The 26,077-nt window shown below is 50.8% G+C and overlaps 1 protein-coding gene across 1 annotated transcript; it reads right to left on the bottom strand.

Annotated features, from left to right (window-relative positions):
- Positions 1 to 1,001: 1,001 nt before the first annotated feature.
- Positions 1,002 to 20,781, bottom strand: Piwil1 (piwi like RNA-mediated gene silencing 1). The gene is made up of 22 exons (XM_021163469.1): positions 20,563 to 20,781; positions 19,410 to 19,488; positions 17,849 to 17,929; positions 17,416 to 17,530; positions 16,199 to 16,324; positions 15,567 to 15,781; positions 15,159 to 15,280; positions 13,956 to 14,036; positions 13,281 to 13,478; positions 12,874 to 12,985; positions 11,775 to 11,901; positions 11,541 to 11,658; positions 10,983 to 11,097; positions 9,846 to 10,033; positions 9,418 to 9,490; positions 7,244 to 7,444; positions 7,009 to 7,112; positions 6,410 to 6,480; positions 6,176 to 6,329; positions 4,585 to 4,710; positions 2,367 to 2,514; positions 1,002 to 2,261 (listed from the first exon to the last, which is right to left on the bottom strand). Exons 3-22 carry the CDS (start codon positions 17,924 to 17,926, stop codon positions 2,145 to 2,147), a joined length of 2,589 nt encoding a protein of 862 aa, XP_021019128.1. The 5' UTR covers positions 17,927 to 17,929; positions 19,410 to 19,488; positions 20,563 to 20,781; the 3' UTR covers positions 1,002 to 2,144.
- Between the last annotated feature and the right edge of the window lie 5,296 nt (positions 20,782 to 26,077).

The raw sequence follows: 26,077 nt of genomic DNA, 5'->3' as shown, positions 1-26,077 counted from the left end.
GGGCTTCGGCCACACCCTCACTGAGCTGGAGCTCCGAAGAGAAGGGTAGCTTTGGGTCACTGATCTCTTCTTTCCCTTCCAGGGTGGCCATGGTGAGTCATTCTCCCCTTTGTGGTATTCACTGTAACGTGTCTGTTCATTGGCTTTTGGGGAGATGGGTGACTGAGTTCAGCTTGTCAAGGCTACCAAGGTCTAGCATCTGTCCCCAATAACTATGGTGACAGAAGGGTGGGATCATAGGCTTCCACGCAGAAACCACTCTGGGATCTGAGTGGTTCCAACATGGATCTGAGGCTGGGTGGCTTTGCTACCCTGGACGTTTGGGTCCCAGGGAAACCACCAGGATGGCTCTCCTACCCAACTGAAGAAGGGGTATTCGCTCCAGTTAAGGCTGACTACCTTTGTACCTCATGTGACTAGTCCAGCTATAGCAAGGCAAGACAGGCCAGACTTTATACAAATGGCCAGTTAGCATCTACCCATATCTGAGGACAAATGAGCTGTGCCTGTCCCTCCATACATTCCTAGTATAGCCCAGAGCTCAGGACTTGTGTCATGGCCAGTGGCCAAGGGATGCCCAGCAGCTGACACTGGGTAGAGACATCAGAGAGAGAAAGAAGAAACCCCTTGGAGAACAACCTGAGCAAGCACAGTTATGGGTATGAAGTTTCTGGAAATGGTGGTCAGAGGTATGCTGTAGCTCCAAGGAGATTCCAGCCTCCTTGCTGATCCTTGGGGAATAAAGCTGTGGCTGACCCTTTAGGCACCCAAGTCTGAGTTTGAAACCCTAAAACTGTACTTCCCCTCTCAGGGCCTGAGAGGCTGTGATGCCTGTTTCCCTCTGGTGTCAGACATGGGATGGGTTAAAGGCTGCATGCCATGAGCCCCCAAGATGGTGGCTCAGAGCTGGCTTTTAGAACAAGGAAACAAACGTGCTTTTCATTTACAAAACACATTGATAAGGCCAGATCCTAGAGGTACCACAGAGACGCCCACAAGAGTAAAGTGAGACGGAAACTTTATTGAGCTGTGCCAGGGGCACACACACACATCACCATTGTGTAAAACTCATCACACTCTAGCCACTCTAAGCTGCTCTCTTTGTCAAAGAGCCAGGCAAATAGATGTGGCCGTACCTCACCTGGCACCTGAACTGGCCCCCAGCCACAGCCTTGCAGCCTCTAGGGACAGAGGCAGCTCTTACTCCCAAAGTCTCCTGCAGAAACTGGCACCCATAACTCATACTGCTCCATTTTTCTTTCTTTCTTTCTTTTTTCTTTCTTTCTTTCTTTCTTTTCTTTCTTTCTTTCTTTCTGTTTGTTAAGACAAAGTCTCACTATGTAGCCTAGGCTGACCAGGAACTTGGGGTTCCCCCGGCTTCACCTCCTGAGTCCTGAGATCACAGGCATGTGCCACCACACCCAACACATTACTTTTGGGAGTGGAATCCTATCCCAGAGTGGTCGCCTGTAGTTTAAAAACAAAGAAAACACAGGCTTTCAAAAACTAAAAACTATTAAATAAAATGATGGTCAGTAATTTCACTTGGTAAGAAAATTGTGAAACAAAACAACACTCACTCCACCACCGGCCTCGTCAGTCTTAAAAAACACTTTAATGGAGGGAGAAAAGCAACTCCCTCCATTCCTTATGACCCAACTCTTAAAAGAATTACAGAAAGGCACCTCCGGCCTTTTTATCTTTAAGAACCTGAGGTGTCAGAGTCCCATATAGCACCCATCTAGGATGCTCTGGGCATTCTTACCTTGTGTCCTTTCCTCTTTTAAATTCAAACATGGAGAGAGAGAGAGAGAGCGAGAGCGAACAGCGTACAATAGGAGGAGCTCCCAGGAGCACCTCCAAGAACCTGCCAACGTGGCTGCTTTAGGAAAGTCTATCTGTGGTACCATGGCCCTTGCCACCACTCTGCCAAGCAAACTGTCACAATACACTATGAGAAACAGAGCAAACAGTAAGCCTTAGTTAACTCTATAGCCGCTACACACCAACAACTAAAAACAAAACAAAACAGCGGCCCCCGACCCCTACCCCCAACATCCCGCTAGAACCTCATCCTATGAAAAACAGAACTGAAGGATTGGCAGAGCTCTGAAGGAAACCAGCATACAGGCCCTCGCTGCTGGTTAGAGGTAGTAGAGGCGGTTGGACAGGGAGAGGTTCGGCTCTCTGTGGATGCTCTGGCCCACGAGGAAGGCCAGCTTGTGTGCATACTGGCAAGGTGCAGGGACTCGGATGACTCCCTATGGGGGAAAGAGGGCCAGTCACTGGGCTGAGTTGGGCAGGACTCCCAGGGTCCCTACCACAGCATGCTAACCAGGGCAGGCGGTCCACAGCAGGACACTCACAGGCCAATTGTAGTACACGTGGCAGAGCTTGTATGTCAGCCGCTGGATGTGGTCGGGCTTCAGGCCACTGCTGTCATAGATGACATTGTAGTGTGTTGGGGACACACTCCCGCTTCTCACTGCCTGGCTCACGATGAAAAAGTCATACCTAGAAAAGCAGGAAGAGCCAGGCAGGGCTAGGACACACTTTCTTTCTTTTTTTTTTTTTAAATGAACTTTTTATTATTATTATTATTATTATTATATGTAAGTACAATGTAGCTGTCTTCAGACACTCCAGAAGAGGGCACCAGATCTCGTTACGGATGGTTGTGAGCCACCATGTGGTTACTGGGATTTGAACTCTGGACCTTTGGAGGAGCAGTCGGGTGCTCTTACCCACTGAGCCATATCACCAGCCCTAGGACACACTTTCTATGAGGAAAAACCTCATGCTCTAAACAACCTCACCGCTCCCGTTCCTCCAGCCCCAGTGTGTCTGTGAGGGTTAGCATAGGCTCTTCATGAGCCACTGTGGTCGTGTGCAGAGAAGACTGAAGGCAAGATGGTTTCATACGTACTACCATGTCAGCGCCGCAGAGCATGCTGGCTACACTCTGGGACCTCATGTCCCCTGCTCACTGGAGGGAGGGAGGGGACTTGCACACATGGCACACAGCAGCAGCAGCAGAATAGGGTGCAACCTGTCCCTCCTGCGGCTTCCATCTTAGAAACAGCAATGTAACGAGCATAGTCACTAAAGGTTCAGAACAAGTGTGTGAGAGCCAGGGGCAGCACAGTGAGTAGAGGGCCCAAGCTAAGGCCACAGCTAAACAGCACACTAGGAAACAACTGCCCATCCATCAGGGTTCTTTGTTCCCTGGCACCAACGGATATCAGCCAAGAGCTCCTGTGATCTGACAGAAGAAAACCAACCTGGCAATCCTGATGTCACCTAACTAGATAAATTGGAAATCAGAAGTGGTCTACACTGGAGTCTGTTGGAAAAGAATGAGTCAGAGACATCCAGTGATACGCCCACCAGGAACAGGTGAGCTCTAACTGGGAAAGGGACATCTATGTGTGCACAATTCAGGCTGCCACCTTAAAAGGTTCCTACTGCTGACTCCAAGGGCCTGAGTGACTCACACAGCTACGGGGCTTGAACAGCATCTGGCGAGAACACACACCTGCTGCTTTCCAACTCCCTGAGCTCTGTCCCTTAACTCACGGGCTCCCAACCCAACCCTCTCTTCTTGTTGAGTTCCCTGAACACACGGTGATAGCACCGGCTCCGTGAAGGGTCAGAGAGAGGCCTCAGACAAAGTCCAGCCCTTCCTGGGTCTTGGCCTCAGCAGACTGCCTGACTTTGCTCCTTATGTGACAGTACGCTCCTCCAGAACCAAATCTATACCAGCCTCTGAGCAAAAGACAGGAAGATTGTGTATTTCAAAAGAAAAATCCCGTTCAGTCACATAGCTGAGAAGATGGCACAAAATACAAGTGTGGCCATTTCCATTTCTGAGATGCAAGGGCCCACAAATGCTTCAGGGCTCAGACCTCAGAGGATGTGCCTAAGCCGGTCAGTCAAGCACCTGATTTAGGTGTTCAGATCCATGATGCTCTGCTGTTATCAGCAGCTTAGGCATCTGGGTCAGGGAAAGCAGGGACATGAAGGAGGATCCCAGCCCTCACCTGCAATGCTGGAAACCCACTCCTGCCTCACACTCTGAACAGAGAGTGGCTTCAGACTGGGTGGTGAATGGCTGCATGTATCCAGGAATAAAGCTTACCACCTTAGACACCCATCCCAACCCCAGAAGAGAGCTGGTGAGGAGGTCACCAGAGATGAGCATCTGTCCAACCACACAGCTGAACCTGTGTGCTGTGACCAGCCTAGCTCCCTCTTACTTTCTTATTTGGAGTCAACTGCAGGCTATAGGTATACTGGCACACAGACCCTCTCATCACCTTGACCCCCACCCCTGGAGGACTGTGTGAGGAATACACACACACACACACACACACGTCTGAAATATCCACACAGGAGACAACTCTCCAATTCCCAAAGAGCCAGCCAGGGGGTGTTGCCTCCCAGGGTCTCAGCACTGAGAGTCCTAGGCTCGAGGGTGCATGTCAGAGCAAGTTAGAGGAAGAATTAAGATGTCTAGGAAACACAGTGTTAGGAACTAGAAGACAGACAAGCTCACACTGATAGTCAAGAGACCCTGGAACTCACCACTCTGGTCTGGTGACTTCCACATCGATGACTGTCCCTGGAAGAGGGTTCTGAAGTCTTCCCCCAGACTGAGCAAAAAACCTGGCATTGACACGCTTTTTCACCACGATTACAGTCAGTCTTGGGCTAAGGACAAAGAACATGGCCACACTGAGTTGGTGGCCTGTCTAGGCAAGAAGTCACATGCGCACTCATCCCTCAAGGAGCCCCCTGTCTTGAAACATCATCTTACTGCATACTGGAGGAGGGTCTGCACCTTCCTCCAGGTGAGACCAAAGGCCAGAGGTGACCTGGAAGGGGGACAACCATCTATCACCTGTGTCCTCTATGACATAAGGTTAGTCGGGTGTGGGCACAGAACAAATCTATTACACCTGTTACACCAGAACACTGCCCTCAAGAGACCGCCAAAGTACTTGTGGTACCACAATGGGCATTTCCTCCTCGGAGATCTGAGAGAGCTTGATCAAGGATTCCGGAATCACTGGCTCAAAATGGATCCCAGGTGGTGTGTGTGTGTGCGTGTGCGTGTGCATGTGTGTAAACACATCCCCTACTGTATACTGTGTGTTCCAAGTTAACATTTGTGCAATATGTTAAATACAAACACACATCATTTAAAATACACATTACCAGGAAAGACAATTTGACATTCACACCCCCTATTTCCCTGGAGTCTCAAGGGCATTGTGCAGATCTCTGATGGTTTTTGGCTGTTTCAGGGCATATACATATTACCACCAGCTCCCTCTGTATTGCTGACACCAAAGGGGACTATTAGATGCCTATCCCGAGCATGTGACAGTTCTCCCTAGAGGCAGTGAGTAGTCTGTTGGAAGACTCACCACCTCACCCTCTAGACTCTTGGCATGCTTCTCTTAAATCCCTTGGGATAGCCACTTGTGGATATATAATTTTCATGGAAGTCACTGGACCAGACCCCAGAGTCAGCCGCATCTAATATGATCAGCAGTCCCTGATCCAGGTGACATCAGTTTCTCCCAAGCTCAGACATGGCTGACCTCCATTCTCAGGCAGAAGGGGTCTTAAGAATATGCTACTCAGGAACTGCTCATGCTCCAGTGATCAGCAGCTCATGAGATCCCAGGCACAGGGCCCACATGGTGGGTGCTGGGGGCTTCTCTTTCGCAACATGGTGGCAATAGGCAGAAAGACAGACTTTACTAGGAGAAATGGGGCCAGCCCAGAACAGTCAACAGCTGCCCCATGAAGTTCTACTGCTGCAAAACCTGCCACCTGCTTACAGCTCTGGGTAGAACACAGAACCGGGCTGGGTCCTTCATCCATAGGCCATGAGCCACGGGCTCTGTTTCAAATGTATCCATGCTTAGACTGGGCTCAGGGTGGCATGGTGGCAGTGACTGCCAAGGACCACGGAAAATGTCCTACCCTGAGCAAACCATAGAAGGTGAGCAGCCCTGAGCTAGAACTTAGCCAGGTCCAGTTTCAAGGAACAGGAAGGCTGCCCTGGCTGCCTGTTCGGCCTTGCCTCCCTTACCCACCCAACCTTCAGCCCAGTTGCTATGAAGTCCGGGCACCCCGGACAGCCATATCAGACCCATGGACTTACTTATAACCTCTCCCGACTGACTTGAGGCAGTCTAGGAACTGTGGAACCTCATAATTGACCAGGGTCTTCAGCTGCCCGTCCCCCACACCGTCTCGGTACACGATGACACGGCTGGGCATATATTCATTGCAGCCACTCCAAGCCCTCAGAGCAGCTGCAAAAAGTGGGGGAGGTTTTGAGTTCACAATCCCCACTTCTCCCAGCCCCAATCAGGACGAGGGTACACAGACCCACCTTGCAAGCACACCTTGAGACCGTCCACCAGCTCCTGTCCGCGGTCCTGAAAGACGCAGCGGGAGAACCAGCTGTCGAGACACAAAGCAGGATATTGAGGACTTGGGTCCACCAGGCTCAGCCGCTCTGGGCCCTCTCCTCCTATGACGATTCCTGCCACCTTCCCCACCCACATTTCCAGGAGACCTCGGCTAAGCAGAAGAGCAAGAGACTGTCTCTAGTTGTTCATGACAGTTCTCACTCGGCAGTGTAATTTCTTCAGCAAGGACAAGTGACTCCCTGGAGTTACCAGGGAGCACCTACCCACCAGAACAAGTGTTCACTGCTCTGCTCCTAACAGATCACTTCATCCATGCTCCCCACCTCTGTTCCCAAGATCAAGGTCACGGTCATGGACATTTACAAGCAGCGCATGGCCAGGCTCCAGGTTCTGCCGCTGTGGGCTGTTCCTTCATCCCACAAACATACTGAAAACTAATGTTGAAAAGCAAAGGACTGAGCCAGCTGGGCTATCACACTGAAAACGTGAGTCACACTTTGGGGCCAAGAACAGCTGTCAGCCCAAGGCACTTTCTGAGTTGGTCACCTCCCTGGCTTACCGGGTCATCCCTTCATTGATGCTGGCAACAAATCCTGCGATGGACCTCCGCCCAGCTGTGGTGTCATGGTAACAGTCGATGCCCACGATCATTGCCAGTTTCAGCTTTAGTGAAAACAGTGTCATTTAGGGGCGTGTGCATGTGTGTGTGTGGCACAGCGCTCACAGCCACAAGCGGGGCACCGTTCCCTCAATAACCATGTGACCGCCCTGTCTCCCGATGAAAGCAGACTCACAGGCATGTCCACCCGCCAGAGCTCGCCTCCCATCTTGCAGTTCATCTGCAGGGCAATCTTGGTGGCAATGGCCATGACTGTTTGCTGCTTGCCCAGGGTCCGGGCCACCACACACTGACTTGGGGTGGGGCAGTCTGTACACAAGTACTTCTTGATGGCATCATATTTGTCCTTTCGATTACTTGACAAGAGACAGACAACCTGAGAAGGAACCAAGCATCTCATTACAGAGAACCAGGAAGTGCTCACGGCTCTGCTCCTGGAAAGACCATGTCTTCCATGCTTCCCCTGTGGTCCCCAAGACCAAGGCCACAGCCTTTGACAAGACTATAGGCGAAGAATAGGGAACAGACTTGAACCCTGTGTTGGAAACGACACCCGTCACTCATGTTGCCAATTGACTCTGCCATGTGACTAGTCAATGGGGTGACATTGCTCATTTTATTCTAAGTGACAGTCATGTATGTATATGGGAGGCTCTGCACATTAACAAACCCTGGGAGTGAAACAAAGCCATTGCTACCTGAGACCTGAGTGCAGCGCACAAGCATCATGGGTGGGTCAGGGGAAAACAGGAAATACTCTCACAGTGAGCACCGGAGATCTCTACTCTTGAAGTTGTCTTCACTGCAGACACAGAGGACCTGTACCCTCTCCACTCAAGGTCCATTCTCCCATGACTCACAAGACTCTCACTGAGTTACAAAGGCTGTGCGTGTGTGTGTGTGTGTGTGTGTGTGTGTGTGTGTGTGTGTGTGTGTGTGTGTGTGTGTGTGTGTGTGTGTGTGTGTGTGTGTGTAGCTCCCCATCACTCACTTGCTTCAGGTCACTGTCATTACAGCCTTAAGCTTAGACAGTTACCGGCTTCACAGAATCTGCTCCTTGGGGCTTGGGGCTTTGTTGCATTCTTGGAGGCCAAGGACTTTACAAGCAGTTACCATCAACCCCCAGGCTGATGAGAGCTGCAATGGCGGCCTCAAGCCTTGAGGATGCAGAGATCAGCAAAATGAACCAAAATGTGGGCTTTGTTCAGCTGGAAAACTTGAAGAGATCTTAATTGGCCATTTTCTGAGCCCAAATGTGCAGGGCCCCTCCCTCACAGGGCTGGGATGTGGGGTCTCCCAGTGTGGTTCCCTTACAGCCAGTCTCCCACCTTTAGCCTGCAGTGGCTTCCTGTTCCACAGCAGGCCTGAGCTACCTGGGCAGAAGTCAGTAACACGGTCTCACCAGGCTAGGGGCTGCTGGGAGCCCTGACCCCACACTGCTGAGGGCACTCAGTCTCCATCATGCTCCCTCCCTGCCTGTGATGGCCTAATATAACAGCAGCAGACCAACCAGCAGCATGACCACAAATCAGGGTGGCTCAGCCTTCAGAGTCAGAAGCTTTTGCAAGAAACACAAAAACTTCAGACACGCGCTTGGCATGAGTAGGCATGCCACGAGGTGGAATGGTAGGTCCCAACATAGTGATGCCACGGACAGCGTGCCTCAACTTAGCAGTACCCAGGTGGCTGTCCACACCTCTAAGACCCAGCTTAAAACTGGACCAGTGATGCAGTCAGAGGTGAGAAATGTGTGAGAATGGGATGATGCCTTCGTTCATGGTAACCCAAAGCACCTCAGCCTGGTTCTCCCACGTCACACCTCACATGGGCACTGTGAGGTCTCCCACAGGTACGTATGGGGCTAACTGTCACCACCCTATCATACCACCATTCCTCTCCTGAGTGCCATGTGTCACATGACAGAAAGATGGCACTCACCAACGTCAAGGCATCCCAGCTCAGGAGAGGAGCCCGTGGCAACCCGTGCTGCTCAGCAGCCTGTGCACACTGACCTCACCACAGGGTCTGCAGTCTGGCTCTTGGCCTTGCCCTGTGACCTCCAGTTTCTCTATGGCTACACATCCACATCTGTGGAACAACCAGGAACTGACCCTTCCTCATCCGCCTTCCTGCTCTCCCCAAAGCTTCTAGAAGCAGCGGCTCCAAGGCTGAATGTGGCCTCCCTCTTCCTGGCATCTCCTCGGCCCGTGCAGGGCACACACTCACACAGGCACCAGCTCAGCAGCCTTGCTGAGGTCAAATGTGTGTCTTGAGGACTAACCCCAGTCCTCTGACCCCAGAGCGCCCTCCTCCACAACCCAGCATGGCCTGCTCCTAGCAGCTACTCACTATCTGAGTGTCTGACGTCACCTTCTGCTGCAAGGCTCTCAGATAAGCTTCTGTTCTGTCGTCCACCTCGATCCTAGGATCAACAATAAAGACGGGTGGTACACAACCCTTCGGCCATCACACAGCCAGCCATCCCGTGCCAATCCCAAATGATGCAAAGCACAGATAAGGAGCGGCCACACAGTGAAAGGCAGGGTGGTGGTTATCATCGGCATCACTGTCCGGGCTTCAGTGCCTCTTCCTACAGCATCCCTGCCTGCTCTCTTCTCCCATCTGACCCCTCTGTGTGGTGGGATGGAGCCACGGATGCCATGGAAGATCACAGAGCCACCGAGAGCTCGATGGGACATCACTTTGAAGCGTGCATATCCTTCTCGTAACTGCCAATCACCCTGCAGACTAGAGAGGCGATGGCCCTGGACACTCACATGATTGCCTTTTTCATCTGGATGCCCATGGCTGGAGTCACTTTGAACAGGTTCTGTATCAGAGAGTTAGCTGCTTCATAATTCCTGCGGGTATAGATCAGCAGCCAGTTATCCAATGGCTTCACGCTGATCAGCGGTGCGCCTCTTGTTTCTTTGGACCAGTCTGCAAATTGTGGGTTGTAATCAAACTAGAACAAAGGGCAGAGATGCGACTGTCAGCTGTGATGAAGCCACTGCTCTTGTACAATCTCATCCTGCATCTGGAGCCACAGATGACCACACTTAAGTTGGAATCAGAGCGACAGATCAGAAGTCCCCAGTGGAGACGACACTAGAAGTACCCGGAGGGCCTTTCTGACACTTCACTCTTCCAAGTGCCCAGGACAAGCTCTCCCCTCCTGCCTCCTAAAGGCTTCTGAGTGCCATGTTCCTCCTCACAGTAAAGGTATAAAAATTAAGGCTCAGGCTTGGGGTGGTGGCTTGCAGTCCCAGCACTCAGGAAGGAGAAGCAGGCAGATCTCCATGTGCTAGAAACCAGCCAGGTCTACACAGTGAAATCCTGTCTGGGGTGCAAAAGAAAAGTAAGCCCCTTGATAAGTGTCCTATGTAGAGAGCAAGTTCTGGGAGGAGCTGTCATGGTCAGCCAACACCTAAAGAGCCTCTAAGGTCCCTGCCAGTCCACTGTCTGTTCACCTGGCTGGACTGGTTCTCTCAGTCCTACCCAAGGCAGGAAGGCATGGACTCCTAGAAACAGTTGAAAAGTGTGGGTATTTGGAGCATCTTAATTTCATAGAACTATTTTTGGAATATCTTGTCTTAGCCTGACTCCTGAGAGACATGGCCCAGGCAGAGATGAAGCCAATCAAATGGGGCTTTCTGGCAGGGTTTTCTGCACCCTAACGTGCATTGCTTAAAAACTGCAGTCTTCTTTTAGCAGATCTTAGCTTGTTCCAAGGATCGGGCTTTGAGTTCTATCTACATGTGCTAGACTCACAGGCTGCCTCTTGTAGGCTGCCAGTCAGGCGGCTCTGCGGTTTTTCCAGAGCAAGATGAGGGGGTGAGAGATGATGCCTGATGCATAGTGGGCTGTCTCCTGCCCCAATGAGATTTGTCCCAGAACTACCCCGCCAGCCTTACCGTCTTTCCACCCTGGTGGATCTTCTCGGATTGTAAGATTCTTCCCGAGAAGGACAGCAAATTTGAGTCAAAGCTCAGGCCCCAGTCTCGAAGCTCTCTCTGCACGTTGTCATCCCTGCGGGGTGAACAGAAGGACTGAGCTGGCAGCAGCCAGGCTGGTAACCCACATTTGGATGGACAGAGTACCACTGCGGCTTGAAGCACACTTCAAGGCCACCCTCTGCCTGGAACACAAGGATAAACTTCTTTCTACCCCCTTAAGAGTCCTGATACCCAGACTGCCACCCACAGCAAAGTGACCCACAGTCAACACTGGCATGTGTGTCTGACAACTGCTGGCTCTTCCCTCCCACTGCCTTGCCCTGGCATGATTGGAAAGGACACATTTGCATATGAGATTTCACATCCTGGCTCCCTGAGAAGCAGCTGGTCCCAGGAACCCACCACAGCCCTCCAGAGCCCGGCCAACACAGGAGGTCACATTTCCTGCCTTCCAGAATCCACCCAGACCCACAGGGAACCTCCCCCCCAATTGCTGGGAATGCTGAGCCAGCCTACTTGTGGATGTAGTCGATGAGGCGGCCCACCTCCCGCTGCCGCTGCTCAGGGGTCAGCCGTGTATGCACCGCCAGGTCCTTCATCACATTGAAATCATTGCGCATTTTATCAGTCAGGCCTGCAACCAGGGTGCAGGTGAGAGCCAGTCAGCATGGCTGCAGAGCCCCGCCCCCCCATCTGTCCCAGGAGGGGGTGGCTAAGGATGGTCGGACAGAATCAGGGAACACTATGCACCTGTGAGATAGCAGAGCTCAGGGATGAGCATAGCTGGGCCAGGCAGGGTGCCACCGGGGCCTCTCCTCCGCTTGGGTTGGCTCACCAGCACCGGCTGCTTCAGATCCGTGATCTCCTGGTTGTATTGCTGCTCAGGAGGAAAGGAAGGGATGCTATGCACCAACCAGGCAGCCTGCACACCCATGGAGGGGTGATGTATATATACTCCAGAAGCCATGGTTCCTTCCACCATCTGAGGGTCTGGGAGTAGGAAGGGCGGGGCTGACCCAGCTCTCTCAGGAGGATGCACTCCATGGAGCCAAGCCCAGGACTTAGCTATGGAGACCTGACCATGGTGACATAGAACAGACTTCTCAGGTTAGTCATGGTACTACAGCCCCAGGACATAAAGGCTCTTTCCTGTCATCTATAGTTCCAGAAGATGCTTACATCACAACAATTTTTTTCTTTTGATTTGGATTAAGATTCCCCCCCCCATTGATCATAAAAGGGATGTCATTATGTCAATTAGCCAGGTCGTACCAGTCTAGTCTTAGTGCCCACCCTGGGGCAAGGTGTCACCAGCAGGCCATGCCATTTAAAAACCTGACTCAAGTCTTTTCTCCTGTGTCCTGAAGAACCAACCACCAGGGTTTAAAATGTTAACGGTCTCTCAGACATGGTCCCCACATATCATTGAACATGTATGGCTAGTATGGCAGGAATATAGGGTGTCCCTCTCCCGGTCTCCTGGGCCTTCACTAGAGTCCTGGCCACAGGAAGGTAGGGCTGGAGTCCACAGAGGCTGGATGGCCCTTGGCCTCCTGTTATCTGCAAGCCCTGCCCTACGAGGTCCTCTCTGAGAGCTGTGTGCTCCAATGTGGTCAGAGAGACCCAGCTGCAGCAGAGCCAGCCAAGGATTGGGCAGAGCTACAGAGCAAGGGGACATGCCAAGTTGCTGCTCCTGCTGGCAGTACCAGCCTGTCCCCATGACACACTGTCAAATTTGGTCACTCTGCTGGACGCAGCTACTAGGGCAGTGTGGGGAAATTTCTCAGTGACACAGGCAAGACTGAGCAGCGTTTGCATGTTCCCCCACGCCACCCAGGGAACAACCTACCTTCCTGTAGTACTCCAGGAAGCTGACCTCCGAGCCATCCGCCTTCTTGAAGGTGCTCTTTGGATTCTGGTCCCAGTCAATGTCATCCACCCGGTAGGTCTTGTTATTGTACCTGTGGGCATCCAGGACATGGGGCTTCCAAGCCACATTCCCAGAGCCCTGGAGATGTTTGATGCTGGAAGGGCAGGGGAAGGGACTGAACGATGGCTGGAAATGAAGGCATGGAAAAAGGCGAAAAGCAGGAAGAGCCTGTCCTTCGTACCTGACCACAGGAAAGGCAGCACACATGATGCAGCTGGCTTGCTTCTGCTCCCCTCGGCCTGACCCCTCCACTCCTCCCCCCACCCCACCCCCAGCCCCACTCGCTGCTCTCTAACCGGGGCTCTTAAGACAAAGCCAAGCCGTACTTGGTGAGAACGATGAGGCCTATGAGCTCCTTCGACACTTGCTCTTGGAACTTGTGCTCCTCTGTCTGCTGGTACAGATTGAACATGAAGTCTAGGACGGTCTCGCTGCGGAGCACCTTGTGGCTGACGTCTGTGCAGAGCATGATGTTGTTCTCATACTGAAGGATGGAGGTGGTGAAGCCGGGCCAGATCACCAACCTGCCAACACAGGAAGGGTCAGGGGCAGCCTCATGCCCCGGTCCCTGTGTCTGAAGCACTAAGTGCTGAGCCAGCTCACTTCCGAGTACAAGATTGCAGACAGCGCACTGCCCTTCCCAGTGCTCCAACAGCATTCACTAAGTAGACACACTGACCTGATTAAACTCGTCTTTATGATGGGCCATCTAACATCCTGAGCCACCATGTCTCGGCATCCTCAGCTGCTGATGCCGAGAACCGACCGCAGGGTATACGGTCTGTGCTGCAGACCAGGATTTTGTCATCGCTGGTTTGGTGGTGTTTTGTTGTTGTTGTTTGTTTTGTTTTGAATGTAAGTAGTGTGGTATGAGTCTGCATTGTTCAAGCCAGCTTCCACGGCCCCTTAACTCTGAGCACCAACAACAGGCTGTTTCTAGTTTACAGATCATTTCAAAGTCTGTGGAGCCTGGATGGTACACTTTCCCACAGCATACAAACCTGTGGTTTGGAATATCAATCGGGTCACTTGGGTTGTAATAATTCCGTCCAATTTGTTGCAAATTCATGATTTTCAAGAGCCTACGAATTGAAAGTCAGAACAGTTAGCACCGAAGAGAATCCTAGGGACAGCCTGGAGCCACATACAGTCAGGGCAGGGCCGGCCAACTATCACTTCTAGCGAGGTCAGGCACGTCTACACTGCCTGGGAGTTAGCGACGGATCTTAAACTGTCCAAACATTGGGGAAAAGAGGTTTTCAAGACACAATTGAATTGCATCAACCACATTTTATCATGATCTACCAAGACAGCCCACTTGCATGCTCTCTGTGGCTATGTCTAGCTACAAAAGCCAATGGCTGCCTCTTGCTACCGAAGTAGCTTTCCTTTAAAGAAAAATGCCCTAAGCCAATGCATTCCATCAGGCCAAGTGTCCCTTGCACTGAGCTATCCTTCCATACCTGTGAGCCATCTGTGAGCTTAAAAAGTAAGCCATGAACCCAGATACCGCCCCATTTAGATGGCTCCTCACAGGAAGGGGTCTTCTGTAGAACATGTCTTTGTGTGTGTGTGTGTTTTATATGTGTAGTATATGTGCAGGTGTGTGTGTGCCCATGCATGTGTGAGGAGGGCATCAGGTGACCTGTTCTTATCCTGTTCTAACATTCTCTATACCTTACTCTCTTGAGACAGGGTCTTGCAGTGAACCTGGAGCTAGGCTGGTGGCCAGCAGGCCCAGTGATTCTATTGTTTTACCCAACCTCCAGCACTGGGGCGACATGCAAATGGCCATGCCCAGCTTTTGTGTGGGTGCTAGAGATTTGAACTTGGGTCTTCACACTGGCGCAGCTATCTCTGTAGCACATAGCACATATCCTTATATGGAAAGTGTACTATGTGCGAGGAAAGCTAATTACTCATCATGTGGCTGCCACCTGCCCCAGCAGCCACTCACCCACCCACCCTGGGGAAGAAGGGGCAGGCGAGGTGCTTTCTAACAGCTCAAATAGTATTTCAAAGGCATACTGTCAGCAGCAGTGGGGGACGGGCAGAGTCCTGGAGGCAGAAAAATTAATTTCCTGTCAGCAAACCACATTTTAAAGTGGCCAGGTAATGTAGTGGTGCTGATATGCACGAACCCCACCCACCATCCCTTCCGGGAGACACCCGCCACAGCGCATGCTCCTGGCCCTGGCACACACCTCCTGAAGATGATGTTATAGAACTGCAGGCAGGTGGGTGAGGTGGGCGGCAGTTCGTTGGTCAGGGTGATGGTGATCCTCACGTGTTCCCCATTCCGAGTCTGACTGAATACTTCTGTGACCTAAAGGCAGAGAGGTGAGAACTCAGATCTTACCTCAATGGACAAAAAGTATGCCCAGGCTCTTGGGGTCTCTGCACTAAGACAAGCCTCTAAAAGCTCAGACTTGTGTGAACTGAGACTAAGAAGTTGGCTCATAGTCTTTCTGTCTCTTGGGGACTCTAAGGACCACATGTGTCAGAAAGGACCTCTGGGAGCCCTGTTTTCCCTACCAGGAGACCCTTTCTGAGCTTTGCTTTGGGGTGGGCACCCCCAGCCCCTTCTGCCAGTGAGAGACATTTGAAATAACCTTGTGCTGTAGTCTCTTAGGTAAAAACAATATTGTCCCATCGAAAGCATGACACCTTCCAATGAGGTCTTCGTGCTGGAAGAGCAGTGCGGAGCGAAGCCTTCGGGCCTCCATCAGGGGATTATAGTCGATGTGGTACTGATACAGGGCCCACTGTGGGCGTGAGGTCAGCCGGAAGTGGTTGGTGCTCAGCTTCACAATGATGCCAGAGGAGCCTGAGGGGCCACCACACACAGTTAGGCCCCCTGCGTGGTTATACTCTGTGAGACCTTTCCTTCACACACACTGAGTTGGGGACAGCAGTCAGCTCTCCCCTTCAAGGCAGCTGGCCCTGGGTACCACTTGCCCTATCACTTCAGGGGAGATCGTGCAGGGGAGATCATGCGAGCCACCACGAAAGCAACTGATCTTTTTAGAAAGGGGTTACGCAATGTTTAGCAAAGCTTCCCAGAATACACAGCTAAGACAGCCGAGACAGAGAGATAGACAGACAGACAAACACACACACACACACACAGTGGAGGAGCTGGAAAAGCTGCCACTGCTGAACAGAGTGCTCTCCTATTCCAGAGAAGCACCGTAGCCCAGCACCTTGAAAAGTTCCCCGTGAAGAGATGCCTCTGTGATCCCACCTGTCTTTGACTCTTTGACATGGTCAAGGTTCTGTCTGGTGTTCACACCAAGGTCATGGAAGTCTCGGCGACGCCCTCCTCTCTCTGCCAGTGACAGCTCCTGAAACCCAGCTGAGATCTGCAGTTCTTGAGGGAAGACAGGAGCAACTCAGGCATTACATGGAGAGGGAGGGAGGACCGTGAGAAGGTGGGAGGACTCCCATCGTGGCTCATGGCGGGAAATACCGCCACTCTTTTCCATCTGTCATTTTGTCACCTCCTCCCTCATAGGGCCATCTCTACCCTGTCACTCCTTACAAGACTTCTTTACTCTAAAAGGCCAGGCTCCCAGGACTATGACGCTAGGACTGGAGGCATGGATTTGTTGTTTGGGAAATAAGTCTTGAGGGATCCAGGGATTAAAAGAGTGGTTCTCAACCCTCCAAATGCAAGTTCCTCATGTTGTGGTGACCCCCCCCAACCATAAAATTATCTTCATTGCTACTTCATAGCTGTAATTTTGCTGTTGTGAATCATAATGTAAATAACGTTGAGATTGTGACCCACAGGTTGAAAACCACTGGGGCAGGGCGTTACCTCTATAGCCTGGGTGAGACTATGGCATAAATGTGACAGGCAGCCCCCTGACTACTTGCTCTGCCCGCAGCCAGCAGCTGGGGCAGCCACGCTCACATACTGGGTCACACTGGGCATGGAACAATAGTACTAAGCCATCAATTTTCACTTATTCTGAAAACAGTCCTGTGAGTCTAAGGTTACTAAGCCATTCCATGTGCAGCATGCATACATCCTGGCATCTGAAAGCAGCAACACATGGGCTACAAAGCAACTCTGGCTTTGTGGTCAGTGGCTGGTACTCTAGCGGCAGTCACAGTATGTCTCCTGTAGTATGTCTCCTGTCAGCAAAGTGCCTGAGTGCTGGCAGCTGGCTGTGCAGATTCTCTGCACACGTGAAGATGCTCTGTCTAGGTCAGACCAACTTCAGAGGACATCGCTACAGATGCTAAAGACAACATTCGAAAGATGGCTTAATCACATGAAAAAGGCACACTGAGGTCATATGTGACGTTTGTGTATGGCTGAGATGGCCCTGGCACGCTTTGACCTCTTATCTGCAGCCCGCGCATGCGTGCAGAGTAGCACATGCCCCATTACTCTGCAGCAGCATGGTCCTGGGCTGTCTTGGAAGCACCCTTCACTTCTCCCCCCCCCCTTACCTTGTGACTTGGACGTGGCTCCGACTACCATCCCCCTCTGTCGTCCTCGGCCAACCAAGTCCCCCTCTGTGGCGGACTGTTGAGGTCTCGGTGGGATGTACCCAGGTTGCTGGCTCTGCTCATGAACAAACACAATGGGATTCTCTGATGCCGCAGGGGGGGCACACTAGTCCACAGCATTCAGGGACTGAGTTATCAAGCATATGCTCATTCAAAAAGGACTCAGGCTCCTCCCACCACACCCGTCTCATCTCCACCCAGCACCCAGCTTACACCTGCTTGGTTGAGATGCCTGGGATGGGAACCCAGGGCCTCCTGCGCTCCGAGGCAAATGTTCTACCACCGAGCCCTAGGCCAGATCTTTAATTCCCTGACATAGGTCCCATTGGCTGGTTGTTAAGATGCTACTGAGCTGGATAAGAATGGTACTCACCGCAGCAGCCCCAACATGCTGCACTGTCTCCTGACCTCGTGCCCTGCCGCGGGCCCGAGCTCGGGCTCGGCCAGTCATTTTCTGTCAGAGAGGAAAAGCACATGATGGGCTCACGCGTATTCACCATTTTATCACTAAACCTTTTTAAAGCACTTAAGTAAAGTATTTAAGTCAAGTATTTTAAAGCTCTAAAATAAGTCCCCAAATCAGGTGTTCTTGAATCTTTCCTACTGAGGATTTGCCTCATGCATGCTGGGCTAGCTAGCTAGCATCCCAACACAGACTTCTCAGGGAAACCTGGTACTCACTAGAGACTAGCCACTGTGCTAGACGGCATAGCTCAAGTGGAAATGTACTGTTACAGTTTGCTTTCAGGGCGGCTAGAGAGATGGCCAAGGAGCTAAGAACCCTTTCTACTCTTACAATGGATATTGGCTTTGTTACCAGCACGCTCGTGGTGGTAAGTTCCAGGGAAACCGTAAGTTCCATGGAATCCAATGGCCTCTTCTGGCTTCGGCAGTACCAGGCACACAAATGGTATAGATGCATGCAGACAGGCAGGCATGCACACCATACACACACACATACACACCATAACATACATAATGATTAAGATGACTTAGGAAGCCAGAGTATAGAGGATTACAGTGTTGAGGTTGGTGCTTTCTTTCTAGGGTAAGTCTGTGAGTCACACGCCAAGCATAACCACAATGAAGAGGGGCATTTGTAGCACATTTCCAGGTGAGTCCTCAAGAGAACCCTTCCTCAGGCCCCAAAGACTCCCTCAGTTCTAACTGCAGCTTGCAAAGAACATACCCCAACCCAACCCAAGCCACCCCACCTCCCGTGCCTCCCAGAGTCCCTCCCGTTCCCACAGCCTCAGTCTGTAAGGAGCAACCACAGGGTTGTCTATTCCAAACTGCTTTTATGCCTGCACCAATAACTCCAAGCTCTCCATGGTCAGCCTGCTGCAAGCAGCAGGTTCCTCACTCATCAGAGGGGACAAAGTAAAGGTGGGTCATCTAGACTCAAGACCCTGGACCTTGAGCAGATCACATGTGGGCTAGCTAGTCTCAAAGAATGTCCTATATGGTTATCTGTCAGGTGCATCAACAGTGTAGCTAGTGTCACATACCTAAATGCAGGTACATACAACAGGACTGTGCCAAGGGCTGGGTCATGCACTTGATGTCTTAATGGAAGGAGGAAGAGTCTAGTAATTAGGGCTCTCCCTGCCAACCTCATGACTCAGGGATGTCACAGATACCCCTGCTCCTTTGCACTGGGCCTAGCACTTGGCGCACTGGCTACGACTGCCTTGCATGACATCTAAGGGCTCCCAAAACGCACCAGCAAGGAGCTCAACAGCAGCCGCCTACAGGGGATGCCTCTGACTGGCAGTGTCTACTGCATGCTGCTGATGCTACCCTCTGAAGGGAGGGAAGTCTCCTCTTCCACTCCTACCCCAGAGCCCTGTCAGAACCAGTGCTGCTGCGGGGCTGTCTGAGTGGCATGCAGAGGTTGGCCCTGTAATAGTAATTCTTTCTATCTCTGGGCTCACCCAGTCAGCTCAGGTGTTCAGCTTGGCCTCCTTCCAGTCCTAACAACTGCCGCAGGCGGGATGCTGGTGGGGGTCACTCCTACAAGAAAAGAGCCACACACCTAGCCCAGTGAGAAGAGCTTAAGATACCGATCCCATTCGCCCAGCAAGGCAGCTAGGTGAGACACTAGGTTAGAGACAAAAAACTTGTTCCAGCTAGCAAAACAAAACAAGCTACTGCATGAAGTGCTTAAAAATAGTAAAGATGCTAACTCCCTGTTGTGGGCCACAGTTCCACAGCAAGAGGGGGCTGCATACTGGTCTGGCTATCATCAGCTCTTGCAGTGAGAGGACCACAAAAGATGGTAATGATTCAAGGTGCCAATCATCTCCCATTTCAAAGGCTCCCCACTCCAGCCCCTCACATCTGGGGCCCTCAAATTCCTATCTAGGAAGAAGCCATGTCCCCAAACTAGAGGGCCAGTTTCTCCAACACCTCCCAACTGACTTTACGATGCTAAGACCACCTGCTCACTATTTTGTGATCTTCTGGCTCTCCTTCTCAGAGTGTCAACTCCAAGAAGGATCACCTTTCCTTGAATTGAGTCTTTCGGACTCCCACATGGAGTTTGGATGAAAAGACCCCATAACTTGGTCTCAAAGGTGGTCTCAGAGCCCACCAGGTAAGTGAGCCAGGTCTCTCTGCATGGTAACACCAGCTGTGGTAACGACTGGGGTTCAGATGGGAAAGGACAGGTAGGCAGGTGTGAAACAGGTGTGATACAGCTAGAGAGAGCTGGAGGCTGCAGCAGATGGGGATACAGGCAGAGATGCTATTGTGTGCTCTGGCATGGCGAGGTAGGAACCAGGCTCCAGGATCGGGGAAATAGAACCAGGCTCAGACACAGGGAGACGTGTAGAAGTGGTCCAAGAACAATAGAGAAGTGAGGATAGGCAGGAGGAGGGATGTGGACCAGGCTTGGGCACAAGGCGAGATGGGGATGAAGCCTGGGAACGGGTTAAAGTGGGAAATAGGCCCAGAACAACGAGGAGATGTCAAGGTCCAGGCAGAGATAGATGAAGCTCGAGCATAGAGAGAGGTAGAGACCAAGCTCGGGCCTGGGTACAGGTCTGTCGAGGTCAAGACACAGGTGGGCACAGCTTGGTTCCAGACCCTGATCGTCGTGGTCCAGCAGCGTCCAGTCCTATCCTGGCCCCGTGCTCAGCACGCTTAGGTCCGCAGTCCCTGAGGCTCCTCACGCCACCCCGCTGCAGCAGGCTTCTCGCGGGCGCAGGGGCTGCCACCACCTCGCACTGCTGCTGCACCTGCTGCGGCACCTGCTAACAGCCCCAACTGCCAGATCCCTCTGCCCCACCGCCCAGGCCTCGGGGAGCTACCTCCGCAGACCTCTGGGTTTAACGGCGAGGTGGACACGTGCTGGGCCCTGATTGGCTGCCACGTGGGTGGCGGTTTTGCATGGGGCGGGGTCTCGAGACCACACCCAAGCCCCACTCTTTTGGTCCTTGCTCCAGGTGCGAATTCTCCTCACTCAATGGTGGCCCTTCCAGCGTCCTGCAGAGAAAGAGTTGGGACTCCATCTCTGGCTGGCCTTAAAAGTCGCAAGCCATTCTACCCCTGAGACGTGTGAGGTTTGAAGGAAAGCCGAAAGGATAAGTCATTTTCCAGATTTTCATTTTCTTGGAGTAGGTGACTGGTCCGTGCCAAGCGAAGATGAGGCAGGTTCGCGCCACTTGCTGCAGTATCGCCACAGGACACGTTAGAGTCACCCTGTGCTTTCAAAACCCACTATAGATGCAATTGAGGGGGTGTGATCAGGTACGAGTCTCTGGTCCAAGCAGTTGCACATGATCCATAAGGAGCTATGTAGGTCCACCCTGAGTTAATTGGTCTTAATATCCTATTTCCTCATGGAATCAACACACTCCAGTAAAAAAAGGGGGGGGCATTATAAAACAGAGCAGAGCCCCTCACCTCGTTCTAGCCGCAGGATATACGGGGTATACGACAAAGTGACCTTTCCACAGATGGCAAGCTTAGCTGTAGCAGGAACCTGACAACCTGAAAATCAAGATGGCCCCTGGCTTGTAGTGGTGAGTTAGCTAAATAAATAAAGGGAAGTAGATATGTCTTCTTTAGCATGTTTGTCATCTGTCTGAGATTTTTTTTGGATCATTTTTGCTATCTAATTATTTGCGTATACCAAATGAGGTTGTCTTGGAGTTGAGAGTGAAATAAAACCATGGAATTCATTCTAGTTTCAAGATCACCTTAGAAACAGACTAAAGGTGATTTTATGCCAGGTCTTTAGTGTACCTGCATTCTGGGGCCATCTTGTGGGGTCAACGTGGGATTCCCTACTAGTGACATGTCTGTTGTCATGAATTTTTTATTTTTGGAGCACTTCAGACTTGGAGGTTTCAGAATAGGAATATTTAACCTATAGACATGGTTTTCTCTCGGGCTTGCTTGAAGGTTCCACTTAGAAAGCAGATGTTACATTTACTAATGAGGAAATATACTTGCCAGGAGCTGGGAGGGGTGGGGTGATGGATTATCAGCCCCATAATCTCCTACTAAGTGAAGGGGACAGGGTAGATGCCAGGGTTTCCCATGTTAACCTGAGTGTAAAAAGCCATTGGAAAAGCTTCTAAAAATTAGAGATTTCTATACATCCCTGATTTGGTAAATTTGAGAAAGGAGAAAAGAATTTCCTTTTTTGAAATATCGGCATTCTTTGGGTGTGGGGGAGCATGCCCAGCATTCTGGAGGTGGAGGCTGGAGGACTGGGCGGTGTGTGTGTGTGTGTGTGTGTGTGTGTAGAATTAGCCTGGTATGTGTAGGGAAAGAAAATAAATAAAGCTAATCTCATTCACTCTTAGAGAGTTAGTGAGAATGGTGGCACAAGCCTTTAATTCCAGCACTCAGGAGGCAGAGGCAAGTGGATCTCTGAGTTCCAAGACAGCCAGGGCTATTCAGAGAAACCCTGTCTTGAAAACAGCAACAAAAGAAAGTTAATGAGAAATGTCAAGATATTTGCACAAACAGTAATTTGAAGGTTTGAAGAACAGATAGATTCATCTTGATGGCTCTTTCTTTCTTTCTTTCTTTTCCCTTTATTTATTTATTTTTGAGATAGGGTCTCTAGTTGGTTTTAAACTTGCTACGTAGACCAGATTGGCCTCGAACTTGCAATGATCCTCCTGGCTCTGCCACCAAAATGACGGGATTATAGACCCAGAGCGTTCACTTTGTAAGCCCTAGAAGTCACAATCTGAAGAACAGCTCAAACTCTTCCAGAGGTGACAAGCAAGCTGTTCCACAACGGCACCACTAGATGGTGCCGTAACGCAAGAGACTGCCATTCACATCTCCTGCGAGAACAATCAGGTCCTGAAGGGACAGCAGTGGGAGGGATGGCAGCTGTGGCATGAGGGACAGTCCAGGAAGCACCAAATGGTTCTAAATACCTGGGAAGTGTTACAAGCTGCAGGTAATGCATTGCTCAGTTTCCCTAGCAACAAATGCATCTGATGTCACAAAGTGCACCCCAAGTTTAAAAATACCCAGAGAGGAACTAGGGAAGTGTCATAATTGAAACTTCTCCTTCTATATTGTCAGCTGACCGAAACCCTAAAAGTATGAGTTATTAGGTCCATCAATACCTTCATAGATATGGTAGCACATGCCTGCAACCTCAAAACTTGGGAAACTCAGACAGAAGGCTTGTTCCTGCTAAGGCAAGCCTGGGGCTACACAGCAAGAACTTGACCAAAAAGCCCAAGACAAAACAAAAAAACCCATAAACAAGTAAAACCCCCAAACAACAAACAAACAAACAAACACACACAGGAAACAAGTCCAGTGTGGTGCATGTCTTTAACCCTAGTTCTCGGGAGACAAGGCAAGTAGAGCTGCAGGGTGCAGGGACCTTATTGTGAGAAGCCCTGCCTTGGTGCATGAGAAGTTCCAAGAGAGGCAAAGGGTTGGTGGTGGGGTGGGCGCCGTGGGGATCCTAGGATGCACAAACAGAAGTGTGAGAAGACCTGAGTCTCAGAGGTCTAGGGGTGGGACTGGGATGGAGGAGAGTCATCCAGCAAGAGAGACTCGTGGGCTTAAACTACGATATTAATATATATATATATATATATATATATATATATATATATATATATATATATATTGTAAATGTATCATAGATGTACATCACAGATGTACTTAGATTTTATCACCAAGTTATGAATGCTATGAGGCTCTTTACAAATCGTTCCTGAAATGTGGCCTTGTTCTCATTATCTCTGTCATTTCTTTTCTGTGTCAACCGCTTTTTCTTCCTTACTGGAGACTCGCTCTTTCAAATTAAGGGGAAATGCTCTTCCGAACCAAGTAGACATGAGTTCTGCATTAGATTTCTGTACCGGTTACAATTCCCTTGCTATGGTATGACGTCATAACCAAAAGCAACTTAAAGAACGAGTTTATTTTGGCTTTTGGTTCCAGAAAGAGAGTCTCCTCATGGAGGGGAAGACATGACAACAGGCAGGGAAAACATGGTGACTGGAACAAGAAACTGGCTGATGACAGAAAGTACAACCAACCCTGCTAGACTATAAACCCTAAAGCCCACCCCCAGGGGCAGACTTCCACCAACAAGGCTCCACCCCCTAAAGGTTACACAACCTCCCTAAACAACGCCACCTACTGGGGACCCCCAGTATCCTATGAGTGCAGTTCAAATTTGGCTTCCACTAATCCACTTTAAGGGCGACTGTACCCGCATCAGCCCCTAAGGAAAACTAATTAATTATGAAAAGCTAATGTCAGGAGAACAGGCTTGTGAGGCAACCACAGAAATACCCAGTTGTGTGGGTATTATGCAAGGTAGCATAAGTTATGGTGCACGTCATAGCAATTTTCGGTCATTAAAAAAGATGCATGTAGGTGTGTGTCTTTATTATCATAAAATGGCACACAGTTGAGCAATTGCACATTGCTTTGTGTTACGTGACTGTATTGGCCAGTTTTGTGTCAACTTGACACAACTGGAGTTATCATAGAGAAAGGAGTTTCAGTTGGGGAAATGCCTCCATGAGATCCAGCTATAAGGCATTTTCTCAATTAGTGATCAAGGGGGAAAGGCTCCTTGTGGGTGGAGCCATCTCTGGGCTGGTAGTCTTGGGTTCTCTAAGAGAGCAGGCTGAGCAAGCCAGGGGAAGCAAGCCAGTAAGTAACATCCCTCCATGTCCTCTGCATCAGCTCCTGCTTCCTGACCTGCTTGAGTTTCAGTCCTGACAGCCTTTGGTGATGAACAGCAATGTGGAAAGTGTAAGCTGAATTAACCCTTTCCTCCCCCACTTGGTTCTTGGTCATGATGTTTGTGCAGGAACAGAAACCCTGACTAAGACAGTGACCTCTTTAGGAAACCTCTCTCTCTCTCCATCTTTCCCTCTCTTCCTATCAGGGGCCCTATGCCGCCAGTTCTCTCCTCTCCCTTACCTTCTTGTCAGACCATCTTCTTTTTCTCGCTTGCACCTCTCTTTAGCCATAAACTTTAAAGACACAGCACACGTGTGAATGCACATTGCCTGTGAATCTGCGGATCTGGAAGGACAGATACCCTGGATTGAAGAGACTGACAGTAGTTTCTGCCGCTCATCCAATGCGTTTTTTTTTTTTTAATGCTGTTTGAGTTTCAAGGTAGGATTCAAACCTTGGAGCTTATTTCCATTTTAAAGCCAGTGCCACTGAACACACACACCAGAGTCTTTTGTATCACTTGTCCATCAACTTCATTATCAAAGTTATGAACGTGTCCCACCAAGTCAAGCTCCCGGTGACCTTAAGAAGCAAGGCAGCCAGCACACTGAGGCTGAGCTTCGAAAGAGGCCACGGAACGACTTTTCTCAGGGTAATACTGATCCTGTGTCTGTCCGTGCAGATGAAGACTTCAGAGGTTCAGGCATGGCTTCCTGAGGCAGGCTGTGCTCGCCCTGGGCGATTTCCCCACAGGGGGGACATTTGTTAAGCGGGAGCCTGCTGGGCTCTCTGGTGGGTCAGGGGGTTAAAACTACATAAATATGATGTGGGGGTCATCTGTGCTCAGCTTCTTTGGGAAGATAAACAGAGAGGACCACAAAGCCTTTGAACAATGTTATTTAAATGGCCCACGATGGGATGGGAGGAGAAGGGGAGGTCAGGCATGAGCCTGGGAGCAGTGTCACAGTCCTGAAGAACCAGAGTCGAATGCACCCCTGCTCCCCAAAGCCGCGGCTAAAGTGGGCATTGTCTCTGAGTCGAGGCGGTTCAAGGTTGTCTTCTCCCGTTCTCTCCACAGTAGGGTAGAGGTAGTGCCTCTCCACAGTAGGCACGCCTGGGGATGCAGGCATTGGGAGTGTGTCTGTATGTCTGTCTGTCTGTCTGGTGTACCAGGGCCACATCATTCTGAGGATCGAGGACCATTTGACTGGTTGTGCGCTCTATGGTGGCTTTGGAGAAGTGTATTACCTCCTACCTCTACCCCAGCCCTTCCTCTTGTGCCCCTCTGTTGTGCAAATGACACAAACCTCTGTCGTACTGTGGCAGCTTCCTGAGAAAACCTCTGTTTGGCTCTAGGGGGACACCTGGTGGTGGTCCAGGAAAGCGTGTGGCATGGTGTTTTAAGTAAGAGCTC

The sequence above is a fragment of the Mus caroli genome, chromosome 5, assembly GCF_900094665.2.
Source record: "Mus caroli chromosome 5, CAROLI_EIJ_v1.1, whole genome shotgun sequence".
Classification (NCBI taxonomy): domain Eukaryota; kingdom Metazoa; phylum Chordata; class Mammalia; order Rodentia; family Muridae; genus Mus; species Mus caroli.
This window is presented reverse-complemented; position numbering and strand designations above follow the sequence as displayed.

Excerpts from the sequence above, each read along its gene's own strand:
- Piwil1 (XM_021163469.1), bottom strand. The coding sequence starts at position 17,926 with ATGACTGGCCGAGCCCGAGCTCGGGCCCGCGGCAGGGCACGAGGTCAG. Across the intron at positions 15,281-15,566 it reads CTAAGAGACTACAGCACAAG|GTCACAGAAGTATTCAGTCA; the intron begins GTTATTTCAAAT and ends CTCTGCCTTTAG. Across the intron at positions 10,034-10,982 it reads TCCACCAGGGTGGAAAGACG|TTTGATTACAACCCACAATT; the intron begins GTAAGGCTGGCG and ends CCTTTGTTCTAG.